Consider the following 25,487-nt stretch of genomic DNA (forward strand, 5'->3'; position numbering starts at 1 on the left):
CTCGTAGACGGGACCTGTGCTAAAATTGTAAGATAGCTCTCTATTGGCCAGTCTCAATCAGATCAACAACTTGGCAACATCCACTTTGTGCAGACCCAAGAAGTAATTTTAAAGTTCATGGAGAAGACCGAGTTGGGAGTCATTCCGATCAAGACTGGCCAATAGAGATGTGTCTTACATCTTTCAGTGTATGTCCCACTTGCGACAAACCACAAAGAAAACTGTTTGACCACAACAATACACCACAATTAACCACAACTTTATTTTACTTGCAATAAAAGAAGAGAACATTGGTGAATCCCAGAAACCAATGGGTCCAATGTACAATCCAGTTTGTCTGAAGCTTACTGAGACCTTGACAAGCACTGTGTCTCTTTGCTACTGTTGAGGGTTACTTGGGTGACAAGGATGAGATGAAAGGACACATTAACATGCAATAAAAATATTCATTAACTAGTTTTAAATAAATTATTTTGCCTCTGTAGAACGAGCACTCCTCTGTCCTAGAACGAATGCCGATTCTTGTTCCTGGATAGAAACTTGCCTGTTACTGAACGCTCTGCACTGTCAGGACAAAAACTGCCCTCGAGACAACTTTCCAGAGAAGAAGGTAGCACAGGAGTGGGAGTAAGAATAAAAAGAAAAAGAGAAAGAAAATCTCCCACATCACCTGAAGGCGAAGGGCGCAGAAAAAGGTTAAGATTTCATCCGGTCAGCAGCTGAGCAGCCGGTGGCAACAGAGGAAAAAAGAAAGAGAAAGGGAGGGAAGATAGATCAACCCGTCTTTGAAAGTTTACATAAAAAAGGGGGCTTAAATCGAGACGTAAGCTGCTTCAACTCAATATACCTTGCGAGGAGGACACGGGGCATTTTCGTAACGTTGGGGGGAAATTAATTAACCAAATATCTGAACGCTTTGTTAATGCTCCCTACTCTTATCGAGAGGCTAATTATCACTATCAGCCTCCTCTGTTCGTCAGACGGATTATTAGGCTAATCACAAAGCTTTCCCCCTTTGGAGACGAGCTTTTCACTCTTCATCAGAACAAAGCCGTTATTGTCCTCCAATGACACGGTGGCAGCGATGAAGCCAATCAGTATTTGTACCTCGTAAAGCTCCAGCAAAGACTCAGAGCAGGACGGGTTTACGCCATGTGAGAGTGGGTCTCTTTCAGTTGTTTACATGCTTGATCTACACCATGTTATGGTGCTTCAGAACCATTTGACTATTAACCAATTGGATAATAAAAACATCTGGATACTTTCAGGGGTTAATTTGTCTTGCAGTATTTGTTGCAGAGGCCACAGCATGTTTAATGATGTGTTTAAGATTGTGAACCAAGAGTGACAGGGCAACTTGTTGCTCCATTGCATTCTGGTCTGTTAAGACTGCTGTTTGTGCGAGAACTTCATTTCTTTGTGTATTATTGTTCCATGTTAAGCTTAATCTTTTATGGAAGCATCTCATCATGTTATCCACAGGAACCTACCAGATGTTTTAGTGATGTTAAAATGGTTTAAGCAAAAATATGGGAGTTCAGCAGCCCACTTACCTCGTCTCACAAAGCCAGCCTATATCTCCATATGACTGTTTCGATGCATGTTATCCATCGCTAATGCTAATACGGTTGGTTAGCTTAGCATAAGGCCTTAAAACAGAGGGGAAACCGCCAACCTGGCGCTGTGCTGACATAACCACTGCTTAAGCTCACTAATTAGCAAGTTATACCTGGTTTGCTGTGAAAAAATGATATTTTAATCACATTTCAGGTAACTCACAGCCTCCAGTCATTTCAATTAGGGGAAGCGGTTTCGATCATGGAGGCAGGAGAATTAAGCTGCTGGGTAACACTTTATTATAACCATCTTTAACAAATAGGGAATTGATTAATTCTTTTGTAAAAAAAATAATGAAATGATAATACTGTATACTGTTTATTGTTGCACACATTATCACATATTATACACAGTAAGTATTGCTTAATGATTACCAAATTATTTGAATACCTTGTTAAATAAAAGGTAAATGATTAAAAATATATAAATATAATTTAGATATTGTTGGTGCACAAATATTCATGCTTTATACATGCAAATATTGTTTATAAAACAACATATATAAGTATCAGTACCAATTCTAAATAGTGTTTGTAGATCAATTTAAAAAGTATTTTTACCATTTACAGTTTACTTTTATCACCATTTGCAACTTAAGCCATACAAATAATGTTTATACATGTTTTACATGCAATTTCTATTCATAAATCATTTGGTAAATATTCTCAAATTAAAATAATAATGTTATGTGTGCAACAATTCAGTGATAAATTACAATAAATTATAGCATTACTACTAATAAGAAAATATTATAAATTATAGTTTGTTTGTTAAGAGTAAAATAACTATTGACCAAAGTATAATTAGTCACTTTTTTATTTATTTAATTTTATAAATAAGCGAGACGGCGTATTTAATAGCTAGACAGAGCCAAGCTAGCTGTTTCCCCCTGCTCCCTGTCTTTATGCTAAGCTAAGCTAAGCTAACCTTCTGCTGGATCCAGCTTTGTGAGCCGATTTAACCTGTCTTTCCATATCACCCTTCAAAATGTGAATTATTCCTTTATAATTCAGTATTAAAGTATGATTTAAACTTTCAAAGCCAGTTTCTGGCTCAGGAAAGTTTGGTGGATAATAAAATAAATCATATTCAAAACACCCACAGTGGTTTTAGTTGAAGAACTGCAGGTCAATGAAGTCCAAGACAAGAATGGTGTGCTGGCTTTGTGAGGCTGCTACTCCTCTGGTGGACTGTAAGTGTTGAGTGATGCTTCCATACTGACGGATTGTATTTGCAAATACTTTTAGTATTTGGTTGAACCTTCCTACAGCATCAGACGGCTAGTGATAAGCAGCCTGGATGATATTAAAAAAGAAAACCACAGAAAAGTATAATAAAGGGGAAATACTATCTGTGATTGTCTGCGGTAGACTCCACCCATCTGGCACTCCATGGAGGTAAAAACAATGCTTCTGCAAATACTCTTTGTCAGCCCTTACACCCTCACAGTGGCATTCTTTGGCATATGAAGGGAACGCAGAGGGCTCCCCCGTCCTGTTTCCTGTGCTGTGTCGCCTGCCAGCCCAAAGAATCCGTCCAATCCCTGGCATTTCAGAGGGGAATGTGATTGGAATTTTATCTGCTTCCAAGTGGAATGTCTGGGTCATGGATTTGTCTTAGATTTCATGAGTGGCCTGGAATATCCGCCGAGTGCTTTCTCCCATATTGCAACAGGCAGATGCTGTTTAAAAAAAAACAAAAAAACGGTAAGCTTTCCTCGAACAATGAGTCTAGACACACGTGCACACGCAGACGACATTTTCTTCCACAGCAGCGCTAAGCTGATTTGCACATTTTAAGCCAAATTCATAGCATCTTCCCTACGCACCAGATTAACCATTCAAAAAAATCTTGAAAAGAGATATACTAAAAACACTTCACGAAATAAGGCACTCCAATTTTCCATTGTCCTGAATGCTTTCTGTCTGCAGAGAGGTAGAGGCAGATGAAGCTGTGCAAGTCGCCTTATCCACCTCTGCATTGTCACAATGCTTCAAAGGTAGGAGGGAGATGAAAGCAGGTGATATGAGCAGTCTGATAGAATCTGAAGATGGGACTAGTGATCTGTGTTCTGCTCCTTCAAAGGGAAAGAGAAACAGAGATAGAGAGGGAGAATGAAATGGGCACCAGCTATTGGTTCAAAGGCAGCTATCTCACAATCCAATGTAGCACCTCTCACTGGCTTTCACTGGCTTTCAGGTTTCCAAAGCAGCAGGCTGGCGTATAAATAAGACCTGCGATGATTGGGGCTCCCATGGGGGGAAACCTCCCTCAGTGGGTTGGCTGTTTTTCTTTTTTAATATTCCAAATCCTTGTTAAGTGGACTGGACTGTTCCTGTTTAGAACCTATCGTCTCTGAGTTGCGTCGGGGACTTGAAGGGCTTCAGCCCCAGTATCTTGCGGGGGTGAGCTCTCTCTTTGGTGCCGTCCAGGGGCTTGCCGCAGGCCGCCCAGCCCAGATCGATGAGGGGCGAGTCGGCCAGGTTGAGGGGCGCTACGCGGAAAGAGGGCAGCGTGGGCGAGCCGTTAGTGGAGCACGGCGCCGAACGGGAGGTGGGGAAGGGAGCCGAGAAGGGATCGAAAGGCGAGGCCGCGTCCGAGCCGCTGGAGGGGTCGGCCTTGAGGGCGAACGGGTCGCAGTCCGGTGAGGGGAAGGGGTCACAGTTGGTGAAGGGGTTGGTGGGGGAGGGTTGGTAGCCCAGAGGGTTGCCGTCTAAGCGGTGCGGGCTGCGGCCGCCGGCTGAGTTCCCGCCACCGGCCGAGATGAAGCTCCAGGGGTCGATGCGGGGGCGGATCGGGGATGGGCGCGGGCGGGGGATGACGCTGACCTCCAGGCGGGGGGTTTTGGGGCTACAGAGGGCAGGGTTAGGGTGGAGAGAAGAGGAAGGCTTGTCATCAGAGTCCTGGGTGTCCTGGTACAGGGGCAGGTCTAGAACTGGAAAAACAGAAGAAAAAAAATCATTAAAAGGACACTCCAGACATTTAGTTTTACACCAGGGATGAGAGTCATGATCTTAAGTCACCATACGATATTACTGGAATTTTAAACATATTGGGCATGGGATAACACAAAAAAATCAGGATATTATCCAGATAATTATCAAAATATTCTTGTTTACATTTAATTCAGAAACCAAAAAGTTATTGCATCACATGTATATATCATAGAGAATTGTCAGTAAATCAATTCAAAAAGTGGAAATAACACATTATATAGATACATTACTCACAGAATGAAACATTTCATGTCTTAATTTATTTAATTTCTTCTAATCATAATGATTATGGCTTACAATAAATGAAGACCTAAAAATCAGTGTCTCAAAAAAATGTTAATGTTACAAAAGACCAATTTTATAAAGTATGTTTGATATGGAAATATGTTGGCCTCTGAAAAGTATGTCCATCTATATGACTCAATACTTGGTTGGGGCTGTTTGACTTGAACTACTGGAAATAGACTTTTCCATCATATTCTAATTTATCGAAATGCACCTGTGTATTGCCATATACACGGTCACCCATAAAGTTGGAATAAAATATATTTTTTTACCTCTTTCCATGAAATGATTGTGACAATGTGATTTAATCTTGACAGATAAAGTGTATTTCTTCTCAAAACTGTATTAATCAATCTCTTCCAAACATATCACAATGAATATGAAACCACGATTAACAGAGGATTGTGTCTGAAAACAAAATTATTCCAGCCTTATGGGTGACCGTGTATTACCTTTTTTGAACTGCATATTATGTGCCCAGAGAAAATCTCTTTTATCGATTATTGACTTTTAATGTAATAATACAGGCTTTTTTGAAAAGAAGAGGGCTGGCCTGGATGAAATAATACACCACTAGTTACCAAAACAGGAGCTGAGAATGTTTTTTTAACCGTCCATAAAATGGTGCACTGTGTTTGACTGTTTCAAAAAGAAAAAAAAACTTCTTTTCTTTCTTGGACTCCAGATCCACAGAACACATTATATAAATGGTTTAACAGGCTGTAAACTGACCTTTATGTCTAAACCCAGTGAGACTCCCCTTTAAACAAAGACACAGTTTCAGAGAAAAGCTGAATATTTAACATATTAAACATCTTTATCATCCTCTCCTTCCCTTTCTTACTCTCTAAGCGCTGTGGTGTTGCACCGATGCCCTTTTATTGCTCCCCTCTCCAACCTGAAATTTGCATTTTAATATTCTGCAAAACACAAACCTGTATGATAAAAGTGATCCAAACAGAAACATGAAAGTGGAGCATTATTGCCGAGAAAAGTAATGGACCAAACGCCAGCACAGAACGTTGATGCAATTAGTCTAAATTAAGTCTAACAACGCTGTGGAACTAGTTGACAGAGCTTCGACGGCAAGTGTAAATTAGCGCTGACAAGAACATTAAACTCAGAATAAATCAGCTTGAATGAACATTTGCTGTTTCCAAATGTGATGCGTATGCCAAATGGCATTATTTACATCAACAGCAACTCTCCAAGGCTGCTGAGCTCTTCAGCTGAAAAAGAAAGAGCAATCAGGAGTCACATGAGAGCGCACGGGAAAACGCCAGCGAAGGAATCCTCGCCATTCATCTCTTTCTTTCAAGCGCGCATTCACCGCCGGCAACCTTGTGGCAGTCTGTCTATGCATCTGAGCCTGAGTCATTACAGTCAATAAACATAATAAGATGTTTAGTACAACACACTCTGTTTAATTATGTGTGGCTCTTCTATCTCTGCGCGCTCGATGTAATGAGCGCGCGCAGTTTTTTTTTGTGAGATTACGGTTCTTAGCGGCGGAACAGGCGAGGCACGTCTGCTCTGTACCTGGGGGCAGCGCTGTAAGAACCTCTCTGTGGAGAATCCAGAGCTTTGTGAGTCAAACGGACCAGATATAGAGTGTGAAATGTTACCAGAGGGCACTCTTAAAGCCCTCGTAAAGCCCACTCACTCTTAAAACAACCAGTACCCACGCCTCCGTCATTACGGCTTTAAACTGTGTCAGTGCTTCTAAGAAATGCACATTAGTCTTGGGGTATGTGCTGTACAGTAAATGAAAGTGTTGCTGATATGCAGATCATCTCTCTTAGCACGACACTTACATGAAATAAAACAAAAAAAAAATGACTTTCACATGTAATTTTGAGGGTGAAAACGAATGCTAATCCCTCTTGAATGTGATCTTTTATCGTGTGTCATGTATGCATCCAGCATACAGGCATACATTCGCCATGCCTCTGTATGAAAATGTGAGAGTAAATACACCCAAGATGCACTGCTGTGCTCCAGCAAAACTATCTGAACCAGAAGGATGCTGTGAAGTAAAAAATAGTTGATTAGCAATTTTTAAATCCAGCACTTTCTGTCTGCATGACCTCAGCTGTGCACCCAGATGTTTTTCATTCATCTTCATCTTTGCAGGGGGGGAAAAAACACGACTTAGAAGAGGGGATACAACAGAAGATTGGATGCTAGCTTTGCTTAGCAAGTATTAGCAGTGAAGCACGGGCCAGCTGTTACCTGAGATATGCAAATAGCTAGAGACGAGCTTTGATGTAAATGAAAAAGCTCGTGCAGCACTGAAGCCTCCCTTGTGCCAGAAAGATCTTGCTACAAAAAAAAAAAGTTGCAATAATAATTCAGCAAGAAACTGTGAGGGAACATTGGCATGCTGGAGCTGTACAGTACAATATTCAAGGTAAAAGCTGGATCCAATTACAGTGTGAGGCCTCCTTAAAACATGCTTAGTGCGCTTAAGGAAATGCAAATGTGGATAAATTCAAAATCAGGTCATGGATACAGTTTTGGAGGGGCAGTTCACTGATTTAGTGTTGCACTTTCATAATGTTGGGAAAAAGAGAAAAAATATATATATAAATCAATCAATCAAAGCAGCAGATGCAGAGATAGTCTGACTTTTAGCTTTGAGTAGTAATTAGTTTCATAGGGTATTTTTATTTAAGATATTTTCTTATTTAAATGTGCTCTTTATGGAGCTTTGATTTAAGAAAAAAAAGGTACTCCTGTTGTTATACAGTATTTATGTTCATTTAAATAAACGGTTTTAATAAAACTACTTGTGACAGGTCATATTTGGCTTTGACTGACTGAACATTTGCTCTCACTTTGCGATAAAAATGTCGGAATGTGAATGTGAAATGTGAATTTTGGTCCATATTGCCCAGCCCTAGCTCTGAGTACACAGTTGCTTTAAAGTGAGGTTAGCTGATTCCACCTTTAAAATAATTTTATGCAACTAGTGGCACCTTGCAAGTGTCACAGGAATAGTGCTGTTAGTGCTGTTGGCTAAATTTCCCAATTTCGCCAGACAACTTGGCAGTTAAATGTGAAAGTTACCTCGAAAAAAAATGCTTTTTGGCTTCGGAGAAAAGAAGATTTGACCTTGGGCGAGGCGTTCTGAGGGATCTGCCTTATCTGGAAACTGGAATTGGATGCTCAGGGAATCAAATGTTAAATACCAGTGTGTCTTGTATACTGTTAGTAGGATGGCAGATTTAACCTGCTAGTCCTCATCGATTTATTGGCATGTGTCGTGTCATTTTCCATTGTGAGCGTCGTGAGAGCCACAAACTTGGCTTGCAGGGGAAAAAAAAAGCTGAAATAGCGCGGCGGCAACAGAGTAGCCAACACAGTTTGTCAGATGGATGCACAGCTACAAAACCTCCCGAATGACTGGATCTTAAGTTACAGGAGAAACAAGCTGAGGAAACATTAGCAGCAGCTCAGCTACTTATGCCGAACAGCATTAGAGAAACATGATTCATAAACTGCTTTATCCAGTCATATTACCTGGTCCATTTGTTTTGGAGAGGAGGAGACCTCTGCAGATATTCTGCTCCCAGAAAAATCTCCCAAAAAATAAAACACTGGAAGAATTCTAACCAAGAAAGACTGACGGCAATAACGCCATTTCTTAGTCTTTTGTTATTGTTATGTTTGAGAGACCCCTAATGGCAGAAATATACATACTCCACAACAAGTCATGGAAAAAAAATATTCGAGCACCCTTGTTTTCTTCAATTTCTTGTTCACTTTAATGCCTGGTTCAACTAAAGGTACATTTGTTTGGACAAATATAATGATAACAACAAAAATAGCTCATAAGGGTTTAATTTAAGAGCTGATATCTAGCCATCCATGGAAAATGTCTAGATATCAACTCTGAAATTAAACTCAGAGGAACTGTTTTTGTAAAAAATATTTAAAAAATGATAACAACAAAAATAGCTCATGAGGGTTTAATTTGAGAGTTGATATCTAGCCATTTTCCATGGTTTTCTCGATAATGATTTTGGTTATTATCAAGAAAACACTGGAAAATGTCTTGATATCAGCTCTTAAATTAAACTATTATGAGCTATTTTTGTTGTTATCATTATATTTGTCCAAACAAGCGTACTTTTAGTTAAACCAGGCATTAAAATGAACAAGAAATTGAAGGAAAAAAATGGTCTCATCATTTTTCCATGACTGTAGATGCAAAATGTTATTGTTGGTTGGTGGTTAAATGTTTAAATATTAAGCATCTCTTCGCTTTCTGTTCCCTTGTTTGTAACCTGTGCCTTGCACATGTATGTCGTGAGTATGAATGGATTGAATGTGTGTAGTTCAGGGTGGGTGGTTACATCTGGGCTGATATGTCCATAATAACTGGATCCGAAGCTTGTTTTGAAACCATTGTCTTTTGTAAGAACTGTGATCCTGACTGTTTGTAAAGAAAGAAAAAACCAATAAAGAAAGTCTGGATAAAAAAAAAAAAATATTAAGCATCACTTTGTGGTGAAGAGTCAGACTGACCTAGCTGAGAAGCGTGCAGGCCTTGGCTGGACCTCCTCCTCCTGTCGGCTCTGTGCTCCCAGGCCTCACAGCCCAGCTCCCCATTACTAGAATGGCAACATGGGGTCCATTCTCCCGGGCTGGCCTTGCCATGCTGCAGAGGGGTCCTCGGGCTCTGCGGACTATGCGGTATCTGGGCCGTCCTCCTCTCACGGGGGTTCGGCGGAGGCGGCGTCAGGGGCAACGGCTTCAGTTCTTGGTACTGCAGAGCTAAATCCAAGAGGGGTTTGGGGAGCAGCTCAGAGGTGGAGAATGTGATGAGATCGTCCACCACTGGGGGGTCTGAAATGAGGGGCATAGGGAGGGAGATCTCTGGTTCGGAAGGGGTGCGACTCTCCAGGGAATGGAAGTTAGTTCGGGGGGGCACCCTTGGGGGAATATCCAGGCAGCGACCTAGTCCTATGGAGGCCAGGAGGGAGCCGCCGCCCAGCAGGGCCCGGTGGGTGCCCTTAATGAGACCACCGTAGGAACCCCTCTCAGGCCTGGGGGAGCCAGCCGGGGAGGAACCCCCTTCCTCGCTGACCGAGTCTCGCTGAGGTAGAGGAAGCCGCAGGCTGTCCTTCACTGAGGAGCCTGCAGAGACAGAATTTTTAAAGTTTTAAAAAAGACAGAGAAGGGGAAAGAGATGAGGCATTTATTATTCATTAAGCTTTTATACATAATTCACAGTCATGACAGCGTGAATTGTAACAGCGGCTAATGGAAGATATGCAGCTGGCGGTTAGGCTGGTGATGGAGGGCGGCGGGTACCGTTCTGAGCTGCGGGAGGGGTCGGCACAGAGGGTCTGTACTCCTCAAAGTCATCCCTGGATTCCCCTCTCTCGTTGCTGTCCGACTCCAGGAGCTTGGCTCTCATCGACAGACTGAAAGCAACAAGACATTTGAAGATATTTCAGTGTGGTAATGAATTCAGTTGATTGTACGGCATGAACAGAATACGATCATTTGCTAATTATTTAAGACAAACAGTCATGGAAAAAAATGATTAGACCCTTGTTTTCTTCAATTTCTTGTTCATTTTACTTTTTTTTTTACTTTTTTTTACAAAAGTTCCTCTGAGTTTAATTTCAGAGTTGATATCTAGACATTTTCCATGGATGTCTAGATATCAGCTCTTAAATTAAACTCTTATGAGCTATTTATGTTGTTCTCGTTATATTTGTTGTTACGACCTTAGTTTGAGGTCTAGGGGTCACAGGAAGTAACATATTTGGTAACATAAAACTATGCAGAAAAATGGCTGCATGGACTCAAAGTTAAACAATTATAATATTTATTAACAGGCAAATGGAATAAACAGAGATAAACCAACTAAGTAGCACAGAAAAAGGAAGCAGCTAAATCTTCAGGGTCTCCAAGGCCAAAATAAGAAACAAAAGTCAATCACTATCTGGAAAATAAGATTCAGCTAAACCAAACATATGTACCTTTAGTTGTACCAGGCATTAAAATAAACAAGAAATTTAAGAAAAAGGGCAGTCTAATAATTTTTTACCATGACTGTATATTCAATGGAAGTGTGTACAAAGACAATATATTTAATGCTTTAGCTTCTAAACTTCATGGATCTGTGTAAATATATGATTATTCTGAATTTGATGCCTGCAACATGTTTCAAACAAAGTTTGGACAAAGCCAACAACTGGACTGGGAAAGTTGTGGAACTCACAAAAACACCTGTTTGGAACATTCAACAGAGTTGAATGAGTATAAAAGTGGCATCCGTGAAAGATCAGTAGTTCACAAGCAGCCCACATTTCAAATGGTTTTTGGAAATCGTGGATGTCATGTCCTCTGGGTTAAAGAGGAAAAGGACCATCCAGATTGTTACCAAGTTCAAAGAAGAGCTGATGCAACACAGTGGTAAATATGTTCCTGTCCCAACTTTTTTGGAACGTGTTTCAGGCATCAAATTCAAAACGAGTGTATATTTATGCTAAACAATTTCTTTGAACATTAATTGTATTTGTACAGTTTTCATCCAAATGCATGTTACAAAAAAATGAAAGAAAATGATCACACTTTGTTTTAAGAGTTTTTGGAATCACGGTTGCAATCAAATCCTAAATGTTAATATTTAAAAGAAAAAAGGGCAGTCCTGCTGTACCTGCTTTCCTGGGGACTAAGCCGCAGCACTTTAGGGCTTTTGGGACTTTTCGGGCTCTGGGGCCTCCAGTGGGGGCCCAACCTCAAGTCTCCATTAGTTTGTTTAAGGGAAGGGGTCTCTAGGGGCCAGACTGGGCTCAGACCAAACGACCTGCTGTTGTCACTGGGACTGACTGTGAGAGAGACAAAAGGAGAGAAAAATGAACATCAGCTTGCATTTCATCAGTATGCACACTGCTTAGCTTTATCCTAATGAGGTGTGCATTTTTAAAAGGCAGGTTTCACCAATAAATCGACACAGCCCTGCAATCATCTCCAACACAATGACCTTTAATTGACTGCGGCTACAGCTTAGAATTCATACAGATTCAATGCTGCTTATATCTCTGCACAGCTCAAGTCTTAATAACTCTAAAACAGAGTTAGGAGTTTTCTCATCATATGGACATAGTCTAGGTGGTAACTCTAAGGCAGGGGTGTCAAACTCAAATACACAATGGGCCAAAATTTAAAACTTGAATAAAATCGCGGGCCAACATTGAACAAATAAACCTTTTAATATATACCAAACATGAACCAGCAATGCTTATAAACATACAATATACATTTTATAACTAAATAGTGCAGACATGCAAAATCAAATTTCAAATAAAAAACACATATATGTCATTAATTTATTAAATAATAAATAAATAAAAATCATATGCCTCTTTTCTATTTGCATCCTTCTAATTTAAATATCAAAATAAACTTTTTCAACAGGTTAATAAATTCTGCCTTTCTTTTCGCCATTTTTGGGAAGGGGTAGCTCGGAGACAGCTCTAGCTTGAGGTTGCTATGACGACTGTCACAGAAAACAACAGCAGGGCATTGTGGGATTTGTAGTATTAGCTGTAAATGCGTCATATAATACCGGCGGGTCAGCTTTTATAGTACAATAATAAGATAATAATTTGGTATTGCCTCACGGGCCAAATTATATTACACTGCGGGCCAAATTTGGCCCACGGGCCAGAGTTTGACACCCCTGCTCTAAGGGCTTCACAGAGCAAGTAACGAGAGAAAGATGAGAGCAAGTGCAAATTGTTAATAAAAGTTGAGATTTCACCTGCCTTTCACACGCAGGCTCTGGCACCACTTCCTATATCACCCCCCCAACACCAACACCAACTGGCTTTAACTGCTGCTAACACGCATGCATGTGTATGACATGGCTTTCTGACACGTCGCCATGCAATCACACCCTTTAAAAAGCCCCATGCAGCCTTCTCGCCACAACACCTGACATGTTATGCAAAACAACAGAACGGGCGCCTTCCTAAAACACTGCCAATAGCAATGAGAACATTTTAGACGCACAATTTTATTTCCCTGAGTTCTGGGGCTGCTTATATGTGACAATTTCCTCATTCATGTCATTTCATTTCAGCTTCAGAAATGGGGAAAAAGTAAATATGCTCTCTGAACGGACATGTTGTATTATTTTCTTTGGCCTCTACACCGAAGGCTTGGCTGATGCACATTGCCTCCCATCACTCTCCAGCACAATGTTTTCAAAGCAAGCACGGAGGTCAGGTGATCGTGTCGGCAATGCAATTTCATCAAGATCACACTGTGGCTTGAAAAAAAAAAATCCCTTTTCCCTGCATGCACCTCTTTAAACATTTTTTTGCAATGTGTCATTGTTAATTTCATCATATGTTGAAATATTTCATATTTATCATAAAAATGTGTAATTCACAATTTTCCTCTCTACTCATCACCTGCACCATGTTGATAATAAGTCATGTGGTGGACTAATATTGCCCATGGATACATTTTAGCATAAAATGTTTCATAATGGTTTATTTGAATATTTCTTCTGTCTCTAAACATTAATGAAATTGCACAGATTAGGTAGTGTTGGAATTAGAGCTAAGATTGTGTGGGGATGGTGCTGCTGGAGTGGGTGTGCATGAGGGGCCCAATTTGGAAAATGTCATTCTCCCCCCGTCTATAACTCCTAATGGGAGCACAGCAGAGCTTTGAGCTAATTGCTAATGTCAGTATGGTAGCATGCTCATAGTGACAATGCTAGCATGTAAAATGTGCTAATGCACACTAAACATAGTACTCCTGGGGCTGTCAATAGACAATGGTTTTGCAGATATTTGGTCATAAAGTATTAGTATTATATACAGTACCAGTCAAAAGTTTCGACACACCTTCTCATTCAATGTTTTTTCATTATTATTTTTTATTATTATTATTATTATTATCATCATTATTATCCTACATTGTAGATTCATATATTTTTTTTAAATCAGAACTATGATGGAACAGATGGTTGGAACAGGTGTGTGTGTGTGTGTGTGTGTGTGTGTGTGTGTGTGTGTGTGTGTGTGTGTGTGGGTGTTAAACAAGTCAGAATATATTTTTAGATTATTCAGAGTAGCCACCTTTTTCTTTGATGTTCTCAAACACATTAAGATGCAAGAAAATCCACAAATAATAATATAATTCCATAAGTGTTATTTCATAGTGTTGATGTCTTCAGTATGAATCTACAATATTGAATATATTAAAAATAAATAAAGACCATTGAATGATAGGTGTGTCCATACATGATAGTATATGGTAGTGTAGTGGATTTTCTTTTCTTTTTTTCAAAGTTTTATTGGTTATCTTTCTGGTTTTTATTTGCTGTCTTTTTTTCTTCTGAAAAACATTCTGTAACCTTGTTAAAAGTGCTATACACATAAAATGTATTTGTAGTATTAATTATTACAATGCCTAAAAGTAAATTAGTTATTTCACATATAGATGAGTGAAGATTTTAACTGGATGGTGGCACTAGAAGGAAAATTCAGGGAATCACAAACTTTGTAGAATCCCAACTGATATCTGGGCCAAATTAAATCCCAATCCATTGAAGAGTTGATGAGATACCCACTAACTGACTAACACTGCCTGCTAAAAGGATGGCAGCATTCATATCAGCATATGAACATATACATTTAGAGGCTTCTATATCTCAGATACTGGTACTTGAACTGGAATGATAAATGGACAAAGAAAAAAAGCAGAAGAACCCAAACTAATCCTGCGCCTGCAGATAGACGAGAGTAGAAATATGAATAAGCTGCCAGAACATACAGCCAGCCTACTTATATAGTAAAAATGCTGACTATTATAATCCAAGAGTTCAAAAAGAACTTGAAAAAATATGGTGTAGTTTAATGTTCTTGTTATTGATTTGAGTAGATTATAATACAGTGAGAGAACTGCTCAGGCAATAATTCTGTAGGTTCATTGTGTCCTCCTATACTCATTTGTATTAACAGAACAAAAATCTTGTTGAATAGAACTCTGCGGACTAATACAAATCAATTTGGCAGTTCTCTAGACAAATAACTTTGTGAGGCCCCAGCAATAAATCACTGCTTGCTGCTGAGAGGGCAAGCATAAATACTCACTAAACACATTTTAATGACAGACACACTCATGGCTTAGTGATAGCCATTAAGGAAAGTCATTAGGGAGTAAAGAAAACCAGCCCTCTATTTGATGAATAAATGAAGCTGGCAGATGTTTTAGATTTACTAACCACTTTTACAGATAAATGTTTCACTGCAATTTGGGCTTTTATGTAAACCCCCGGTGGTAATTGTTTAGAAGAAAATCCCTTTCATTGCTTGTTGCTACACCACAAATTTCCTTTTGGGTTTTGTTAAGACGCCCTGTGACCTACTGCATACAATTTCCCTCCGAAGGGAAACGATCTTGGGGCGTTTGTCTAGCAGCCTGACAAGCAGAAGAGTATTGTAAATCTCTGCCGCTGCTGCAACCCTTCTCAACCCCTTCTCCTGGAGCAATGAATTCCTCCCTGCTTATTTTTAATTCAGCAAACCGCACTGTAGCCACTACATGCATATAAAATCTGTGGACTCTATCTTCCTTGAAAATACGGCTCAATGGCTCCCCCCGCTGCAGCGGTGAGGAAACTGCAAGCAAGGCAGCAGTGGAAAAAAAAAAAGCTGCTGAGAAGTGCTGAGCCGCTGAGAGGAAGTCAGATAATATTTGGACTGGAACAGACTGTTGAAAAGGGAAAAGGGTGTGTGTGAGAGAGAGAGCAGTAAAGCTAGGGAGGGAGGGAGAGAGAGAGAGAAAGAGGGGGCCCACAGGGAAACATGGGAAGACAAAAAAGACGAGTGGGTGGTTGAGAGCACATGAAAGGAGAGAATTTGGAAACGGAGAGAAATAATGTTGCAACAGAGTCTGTGTGTGCACGCAAGAAGGCAAGAGATCCTGCATTCTTTGTTTTCTCAATGTCTCTGGAAGCGCACACACATGTGCACCTGCGTGTTTATCCAAGGGGAAAATGACTGCACTCACGTTGGATTGCACGGAAACGCGGGCCGTATGAGGGCGAGGAGCCCGAACCCAGATCAGGAGAGTTCCGCCTCTTCTCTAGGCCTGGGGATGCCTGCACTGTTATCTTATGGATGAAATCTGCAAAATACAAACATATACATACAACAGATGTTAGACCACCTGGACGGCAGACACAAACCACAATAAACACATAAGTTTGGTTCGCTCTACTTCACATTCATACATTCAGAAGCTGTCAGTTCTTTGGAAGCTTGTAACACTTCTTTAGCTTCCTTATTTCTCTAAAACAACACTAATTGACTTTCATGGTCATGGAAATTCAGATTAGTACATGTTCTCAGCTATCCAAAATTCTTTTTTGGCTCATTAGGGACCGAGCACTAACGGTGCGAGGACCCTATTGTAATTGGTCCGTCTATTATTTCTGTGTTGTGTTTGGATGGTCATTTCATCTTCAACCTATCAAGTAACTTTGTTGATAGCTTTGAATAACAGCGTGTTAATGCTACAGGGTTTTATTATATTATTCCTATGTTTTCAGTGCCCTATGTTTCCAGGGTCCTTTGTTGCCAGAGTGCTATGTTCCATTTTCAATATATTCCCAGGGTCCTATGTTTCCGATGTCTTATATTACCAGTGCCCTATGTCCCTAGTGTCCAATGTTGCCAGTGCCCTATGTTCCCATTGTCTCATGTCTCCAGTTTCCTGTGTTCCCAGTGTGATACGTCTCCAGTGTCCCATGTCTCCAGTGTCCCATGTTCCCAGTGTCCCGTGTTCCCAGTGCCCCATGTTCCCAGTGTCCCGTGTTCCCAGTGTCCCGTGTTCCCAGTGTCCTATGTTCCCAGTGTCCTATGTCTCCAGTGTCCTATGTCTCCAGTGTCCTATGTCTCCAGTGTCCTATGTTTCCAGTGTCCTATGTCTCCAGTGTCCTATGTTTCCAGTGTCCTATGTTCCCAGTGTCCTATGTTCCCAGTGTCCTATGTTCCTAGTGTCCTATGTTCCCAGTGTCCTATGTCTCCAGTGTCCTATGTTTCCAGTGTACTTTGTTCCCAGTGCCCTATGTTTCCAGTGCCCTATGAGCCTAGTGTCCCATGTTTCCAGTGCCCTATGTTCCCAGTGTCCTATGTTTCCAGTGATCTATGGTTCCAGTGTCCTATGTTTCCAGTGTACTTTGTTCCCAGTGCCCTATGATCCTAGTGTCCCATGTTTCCAGTGCTCTATGTTCCCAGTGTCCTATGTCTCCAGTGTCCTATGTTTCCAGTGTACTTTGTTCCCAGTGTCCTATGTTTCCAGTGCCCTATGATCCTAGTGTCCCATGTTTCCAGTGTCCTATGTTCCCAGTGTCCTATGTTTCCAGTGTACTTTGTTCCCAGTGCCCTATGTTTCCAGTGTCCTATGTTCCCAGTGTCCTATGTTCCCAGTGCCCTATGTTTCCAGTGTCCTATGATCCCAGTGTCCTATGTTTCCAATGCTCTATGTTTCCAGTGTCATATGAATGAATGGGGATGGTAATTCAAAATGTATATAGGATGTTAAAAATCTGTTTAGCAACTGTGGAGATATCAATGTTTAAAGAAAGATATATATTGCCCACAAAAGGGCGAAGCTTTCAAGGAGTATAACATCAGTAGGCCATAAGCTATAGTTGGTGATTTTTAACATTTGACCTAGGGGAACAAACATTGCTGAGAACATTAAACACTTTGCCTTTGAAAAGGGCTGTCTTGTGACCTTTTTGAAAGGCAAAGGTTAATTTCCTCATATTAAGAGGAAATTATAGGACCCTGGGGACATATTGGCCCCCACTACCACTTTCTATCAGCTTACACTGCGAATATTACAGTAAGTGTAAGAGAGAAACCTTTAATAAAGCATTCCATAAAATTAGTTATTTCTTCCCTAAATTACAAATTAAATGAACTTGTAACTACTTTGAGGAATGATTTTCTGATTTCACCCTTGACACTAAGCTACTACAATTAGCTACTAGCAGTAATGACTAGCATGTAGCAGTAGTAGCAAGATAGTTTATAGATTTACATGCTGCTGAGAGTTAAAAAATCAATACTGCTGATAATGAGATACACAGCCTGATGGGTGTCAGGGGGGGAAATTTAATCAAATTAATATTTTTTTTCCTAAGTTAGTAATTCATGTCCTCAAATTATGAACAATTATCTGAAATGAATATGCTTTAAATATATCCATTTCTTTCGCTCAATCTGTAATTTACCCTAGGCTGTAATGCACCTTTGGCTTTCTTATTTCATTCCTTTTAATTAATGGTTTGTGCCCTCAAATCATTCCTAAATCATTTATTGACTTACATTTAAAGGACATCAATGACTTAGTGTCTTTTTAACTGTAAGACCTTCAGTAAATGCAGAGGTCTATAGTGAAGTGTCACAAGGGCCAAATGCAAGGAAAGAGATATCGCTATTAATTTGACGTAATTAATTAATGATGCAATTTAACATCATGCCTTCATTAAGCAATTATAAATTCAAGGCAAGAAACCAGATAACTCATGGGTATGAATTAGTCAAGTGAGGTAATAAAATAAATGTAAGTCGCTAATTTACGCATTGCATTAGCTACAGGCAACTTTAAAAACAAGTAGAAATTGATATTTGAAAACACACCCATAATTACTGCTTATCGCCATAGGTGCTGCAAAAAAAGAATAAATCTGAGAACTTTGAGATTATAACTTTAAAATTGTTGCTAAACTAGCTTGCTGGCTAACTGGCAAAACAAGCTAATATTCTATGCAGGTTAACTGGGCTGACTCAAGCTGTTTAGAAGTAAAAACTAGGGCTGAAGATGACTAGACATTGAATTTACCATAATACTCATTTTTACTTGAAGTGTAACTGGAATGAAAGCCACACCGCAGCAATTATAATCAGCTATCTTCTGATTGGTAGCCTATTTGTTTCTCTGTATATTTAGTCACTATACAACCATGACAGAGCCAAATTTGTGATGCAACTGCGAAGCCTCTACTAGTCTTTCAGCACAGCGTTTCACACTGCATTTCCCTACACATACTGTTTGTGTATGTGACAAATAATACCTTTAAATCCTGAATAAGAACATCCTAAGCATGTGCTTATGTACATCCACAGGATAAAGCATATTATTTAAGTTCTTCCACAGGGTACAAAGTGCAAGAGCAACACAGGATGAAGAAAAAGATAATAATATTGGTGAGAGAGGAAGGAAAAGAAGAAAAGGAGTTAGATATGGTTAGGAGGGGAATAAAAACAGACTGGGGAGCTAGAGGGGAGAGAGTTAGAGAAAAGAGAGAGCGAGGGATACCTAAAGAGGGAGAGAGAGAGAGAAAGGCATAGAGTGAGAGCGAGAAAGTGAAGAGAGGCCAGCCAGCAGTGTATCCATAGACAGGAAGTAACAAGGCGTGGTTGGCTCACTCTCCCCTCTCATCAACCCCCCCTACCACCACCACATCACCGCCCTGCTGCTGCTGGGAAAGGCCTAACCACAACACACACACATATATATACACACACACACACACACAGACACACACACAGTGTATTTACGCATGCTTGCTCAGCCTAAAATACACTCACACACGCATTGAAACACAGTGGAAGTGAAGTGCAGCAGGCTGTGATAGTGGAGGATACATAAGGAACAGCTGAGTTAGGTGGTGATTGCAAAAATCAGACCTGTAATCTACCTTTTAATGGATCAAAGTTGTAGTCACATGGAACAATAGTTTGATATTGTGTCAGGGGCAGAGGTTTTTTTGTGCCAACCTTTAAAATGTTTTCATGAAAGCAGAAACTAGTGCCTATCTGCAGCCTCTTTTTCTAAATGAGACTTTAAACCTACCTTCAGCTGTAATAGGAACTTTCACCAAAGCTGAGCTACGAAATTACAGTTGCTCTCAACTCTCTCCCTAACTTCCTCCTCTCTGCTCTCTTGTATTTTTTTCCCTGTTGTTGTTGTTGCTTCTTGAGTCTGAGCCAGTAATGGCCCTTGAAATAGAATTCCTCATCAAAACTGTTGGCTCACATAATCCAGCTACTTGTTGACAGAACAACTCGCGAAGCGTTCAAACACACACACACCTTGAGGCATGCTGATCTTCTCGCCATTCTTGCACTTGAGCTTGTGCTTCTTGAAGGTGCCCTTCCTTTTCTTGACGTTAGGTTTCTCCTGGTTCTGGTTCTGGTTCAGGTGGAGGATAAGGAGGCTGAGCTCGCGCTCAAACACATCCTGCTCCCACTGGGCCAGCTGCTGCTCGCGCTGCCGCAGGAACTCTTCGTGGGACTTCTGCTCCAGAGCCGCTCGCTTCAGCTCTTCCTCACGGCATCGCAGCTCCTGGTGGGGAGATGAGAAGGTGTTTAACATGAGCGGCTCCCAATCAAACACCCTGTTTACACTTGGTTTTAAAATGCTGAGTTTGAACCAAGGTTATAATAGTTTTGGATTTTTCATTAGTTTTAGTTTTAATTTCGTTGTGAATTTTTGTTTTCAAATTCAGTTAGTTTTAATTAGTTTTTAGAGTGAGTTTTCTAGTTTTGGTTTAGTTTTTATTTTTTGAAAATGCTTAGTTTTAGTTTAGTTTTTATTAGTTTTAGTGTTAGTTTTAGTTTTTTTGTAATGGGCTAATTGTTGGGTGCGAGATTCAAATAGATCATAATAAATTTTTCCTTCATTTCCTTTGGTTTATTCATCTCAGCCCCAATAAGGTTATTAACTCTTACAGTTCCAGGTGTTTTGAATTTTGGTTCTAGTGTAGACATCCCAGTCTTAGTAAACATATTTACCATGTGTTGCATGTTCAAATAGAAACACTGAATTATGAATGAAAAAAGTTGACAAAAACGAAAAATAAGGACATTTTCACTTTAATTTTAGTTAGTTTTAGTTAGTTTTGTAACCACGCAATAACAGTTTCAGTTAGTTATAGTTTTTTTTAAAAACTCTAGTTTTTATTTTTATTTCAGTTAACGAAAATGTTTTTTCAATTCTAGTTTTCGTTAACTATAATAACCTTGGTTTGAACAGGGCTGAGGTGGTCTTGGCGGCATTATTATCTAGGACGACATATATTTTGTGGTGTAAACAATGATGCATCCTGATGCGTTCCCGATAAGGACGTAACAATAAAGTACGTCTTCAATGCAGGTCGTTCGGTGGTCGTTTTGATGACAGAGCACGCACGGCTTGCTCATCACAAATTATTTTGATTATTTTATTCTTTTTTCATATTTATTTGCAATAGGCCATACATGTAAATAAGTTTATCCAGCATTTTCTTAGCTAGCCCGGGAGAAACAGTTTAAATCGAGTGACTCGAGTTGTTGTTGTTGTTATCCAACATTATAAATGTGCACTGGGCAATTTGACCTAGGGGAAGTGATCCAATCGATTAAAAAGCATTTTAAAACCAAGTCTAAAAAGGGTCATAGACTGAATATAAAGATAGACAACATGAAAGTGCCCCAAAAGTGAAGTCAATATATCTAAATTGCCCCCTGGTGGCTGGCTGCAATAATATTAAAAATGGCAGGATGACACAACTGAAAACTCTGACGTTTTGTTTGATTTCCACAGATTAGCGTTGGATAAATCTCAGAACCCCAACCCATTGCCTATGTTCAGTGGTTCTGGTCTCGCCAGTGTATATCTATATCTTCTTCTGTGCACCAGGCATTGCTTACAGTGTGATTAACAACTTTAGACGTGAGAGTAAAGAAATCTGAATGTCTCTTTGTTGTGAAAATGGTAAAGGTTGTTGATCGGTTGCAAAACTAACGTTTAATGGGTAACGGTAAGTTTAGGGTAGGGGTTAAATTATACGGCTATAGTGTTCCTTTACCATGTTCATGCAAAAATGACTCATAATAGGTCGAAATTAGGAATAAGTAACTTTATACTTATTATTCACTAAAAAAGGAATAAAACTTGTTGGCTATGGACACCTCGGTGCTTGTCAAAGTGGAACACCCTGCCTGACTCAGTTAAACAGTAGCCATTTTTAAAAACAGATTAAAAACCAATCTTTTTTCAACAGCATTCGGTTGAACTGTGTACGTGTGGTTGTGGGAGTGGGTGCACATGTGTGAGTAAGTAAGTGTGTATGTGGTGAATATGGCATAGCTTGTCTACCTGCACTCTTCAATTCATTTGTAATTGATTTTTTTCTAATTGTTTGTATTTGCTTGTTTTCTGTTGTTTTGTTTTGTTTTGTTTTGTTTTTCAACTGCAATTATGTATATATATTATATTGTGAAGCACATTGAGTCTGCCTTGTGCATGAAATGCGCTCTATAAATAAAGTTGAATTGAATTGAATTGTCTTGCTTGTCTTTACTGGCTGTAAATAGCATCTGTCTAAATAAATACCAAAAATTACCCTAGGGGAAATCCAAAGTGAGAGAAACTGTGTTTCCAACATTTATGTCATTAGAATCCTCTTTCGTTACCTTCCCGTATACCTCCCATATATTTGGAAGACTTCCCCCAAGCAAACAAAGCCTCCAGTTTCCATGATGAGCCACTTTTGCAGAAAAACAATTTTTTTCAGTTCTGTATCAATAACAAAAAGGTGTAAGGATGGTAGGAATAGAAAAGCTATTTATATTTACTAGAATATCTTATCTAGCTATACATCTTAAATTACTTTACAGTTTGATGTTACGGAAGTCTGTGTTTTCTTGCAGGAATGTACATGGATGAGAATCGGTTTTGTATGGATTTATCTTTTAATCAAAATATGATCTTTGTTTTATCTGCATTGGTTTGATTGGACAGATTCATCAGATAATCAGTGAACAAATGGTTTGCTCAAGAGGAAACAAGATCAGCATCATCATGATGTACAATATATGTTATAGGGGGCATACAATTTGTTTAGAATACAAATTACATACCGTCGTTATGCACTTTATGTGTTTTTTATGCACACTGTTCATTGCACCTTATTTGTTTCATAGCACCAACATTTTTATACTGCATATTCATATTTATTCTGCACTGGAATTCTACTCCTTAATACATACTCCTTCTTTAGACACTTTATTTTTATTTTTACATTACATTTTATTGTATTTTTATATTTTATTGCTTGAAGTATGCCAAGGTTGTTCTTTTTATTTAATTATTTAATTGTGTTGTTATTGTCTCTGTGTGTAATGCTGCTGCTACACTGTAATTTCCCAGCTTGGGATAAATAAAGTCTGTCTGTCTAAATATAAAAAGAAGGATTTTTTTTTTGTCTTCCTGTCTGTTTTTGGTGTCTGTCTCGGTTGTTTGTAAGTGTCTGTACTATATGTTGAAAAATTAAAAATGAAATAAATACTTTAATAAAAAAATAAAAAATAAAAAAAAATAAAAAAGAAGGATAGAAGAATAACCAGATGTACACATATGGTTACTTCCCTGAATGATGCACTGACTGCCTCATACCTTCTCTTTAGCTCGGAGTTCATCGAACATGTCCTGGATCTCCAGTTTCCAGTCGTCCTGCAGGGAGTGGAAGGAGTCCTGCGGCATCTCTTCCTTCACCTGCTGCTCCAGGGCCATCAGCTGGGTCAGGATGGAGCTGAAATTGGGTCTGCGGTGGGGGTCCTGGTCCCAGCACTCTGTTATACACACAGCAGACTCAGTGAGACACCAGAGTCCGTACAGCAGCACTTCAGGGACAGTTATATTTTACAGTCTGATAAGCAACTTCACCTAACACAATGCTCTGCACTTTATATATTTATATGATTACAGTATTGTTTTAATTAAATTGATGGTACAGTGAATGAATGACATGAATATACTAAGTGCTGAGAGAATGAGAATGTATCTTTTCTATTTTACTATTTATTGAGATGAGATGATAAGAATGTATCTTGTTATTTACTATTTATTATGCTATTTTTTTATGAGTCCAGTACCTGAGTGCATTGAATTTCGTTGTATTTCTGTGCAATGACAAATAAAAATCTAATCTAAAACCTTTTGTAGGTGTTTTAGGCCCAGACGACTTTTCTGCTTATCTCTATAAACATATTTTTTAAAGCTAATAAAAATCTATATTGTCATGAAAAAAGGTAAATTGGTTTTAAGATTGCATTTCGTCCAGTGCATTCTGGTTTATTTGCTCTCCAGGTGGACTGTTTACCTGCATTCCATCAAAGCCCGCTCAAACATGACTGCTCAGCACTGATTGGACTACAAATTGACTACACGGAAACTACAACACTTTTGATACCAAAATATTATCCGGTCTCCTACAGATCCTGCATTCATTTGCACTTAACCTGATTGAAATTGTAACAAAACCCAATAATGTCATAACTTTACTATTAATTAAGGATTTAACGACACACTTGCCTCACTATTTTCTCACAATTTCGTGTTTTTTTTGTTTGTTTAATTTTTTAAACAGAATGAGGTGGCAGATCAATTGTGACTGAAAAACATTCCTTAACTATTTCTCAGACAAAAACCACTTTTCTTAGGTAGGGTGTAACTGCAAAACACAAAATATGCAATGAATTCATATTTAAAAGAAACTATATATAAATATTTAAAACTACTAAATATAATTTCTCTTATCTTTAACAAAGAGAATCTCTTTTTATTTCTCAGAGGTAAACTGTGCAAAACAATGCATATGTGCTCTTAAAATTGTAGATTAAATTATATTTACGTTAAATAATAAATAATACATTTTGATTTTTAAAACAAATCAAAATCCTAAGTTTTCATCAAATTATCTGTAAAAATGTTATTACAACATCAGTCAGGACATTTTATTACATTGCTGTTCTTGTTATTGCATTATTTAGGGTTTTATTACATTTTCAATCAGGTCAGGTGCAAAATTGATTAAGTTTTCAGGCGTTATCAATTATCAGGAAATGGTTAAATCTTCGTGTGTTACAAGCGGAATCCTTAAAAGGAATGGAAAACATTAGACACTAAAGTCAAGCCATTTCACTCGTTTCCAGCAGTTTCACTTCTTTTTTGCTTTCTCTTGAATCAACGGACCTGAAAGAAGGAAGTAACTCACTGATGTACCATCAATCTTAGACATAATGATTCACATTGCATTAAAATAAGAGGTTTTCATTCAAATTTAGGACCTAAAATCAGGTCAAATGACGAACTAAGATGCACTCATTACACTTAATGTCCGATGAGTATCCTGCGATGACTCTAATTTTTATTTACACTTATTTCAGGCACTTGTGTGAGCATAATCTAGAGTCAAGCTGATCACTTATTCAAAGTGTTATGCTTAATTAACTTGCTGTGGGGGGTTTTGCATAATTTGCTGCGACACTTCGGGCATTACAAGCAGATCAAAAACCAATCCAATAATTAATTAATCCTCTGAGGTGGCTATCGGTGGTTCTCTGCACTGATTTCTTTTTCTTTTTTTTTTTTTAATACAACCGTAAAAGACTATCAAGAGAAGGCGATAAAGGGAAAGAATGGAAAAATAACAGGCTGGTAGCATGTTAGCAAGTACCCAGGTGAGTTTTCTTTTTCACTTGAAACTAACAA

The 25,487-nt window shown here is 39.0% G+C and overlaps 1 protein-coding gene across 1 annotated transcript in view; it reads right to left on the bottom strand.

Moving 5' to 3' along the window:
- Positions 1-256: 256 nt before the first annotated feature.
- LOC131989842 (mitogen-activated protein kinase kinase kinase 11) overlaps positions 257-25,487 on the bottom strand; it is a 68,288-nt gene continuing 43,057 nt past the window's right edge. Inside the window, exons 4-10 of the mRNA XM_059355187.1 lie at positions 23,391-23,566; positions 20,045-20,297; positions 15,948-16,064; positions 11,575-11,746; positions 10,218-10,330; positions 9,429-10,040; positions 257-4,552 (exon numbers count right to left, since the gene is read on the bottom strand). Of these exons, the coding sequence (XP_059211170.1) occupies positions 3,957-4,552; positions 9,429-10,040; positions 10,218-10,330; positions 11,575-11,746; positions 15,948-16,064; positions 20,045-20,297; positions 23,391-23,566 (2,039 nt within the window). The 3' untranslated portion in view covers positions 257-3,956. The remainder of the gene's footprint in view (positions 4,553-9,428; positions 10,041-10,217; positions 10,331-11,574; positions 11,747-15,947; positions 16,065-20,044; positions 20,298-23,390; positions 23,567-25,487) is intronic.

This window comes from Centropristis striata, chromosome 17 (genome assembly GCF_030273125.1).
Source record: "Centropristis striata isolate RG_2023a ecotype Rhode Island chromosome 17, C.striata_1.0, whole genome shotgun sequence".
Classification (NCBI taxonomy): Eukaryota; Metazoa; Chordata; class Actinopteri; order Perciformes; family Serranidae; genus Centropristis; species Centropristis striata.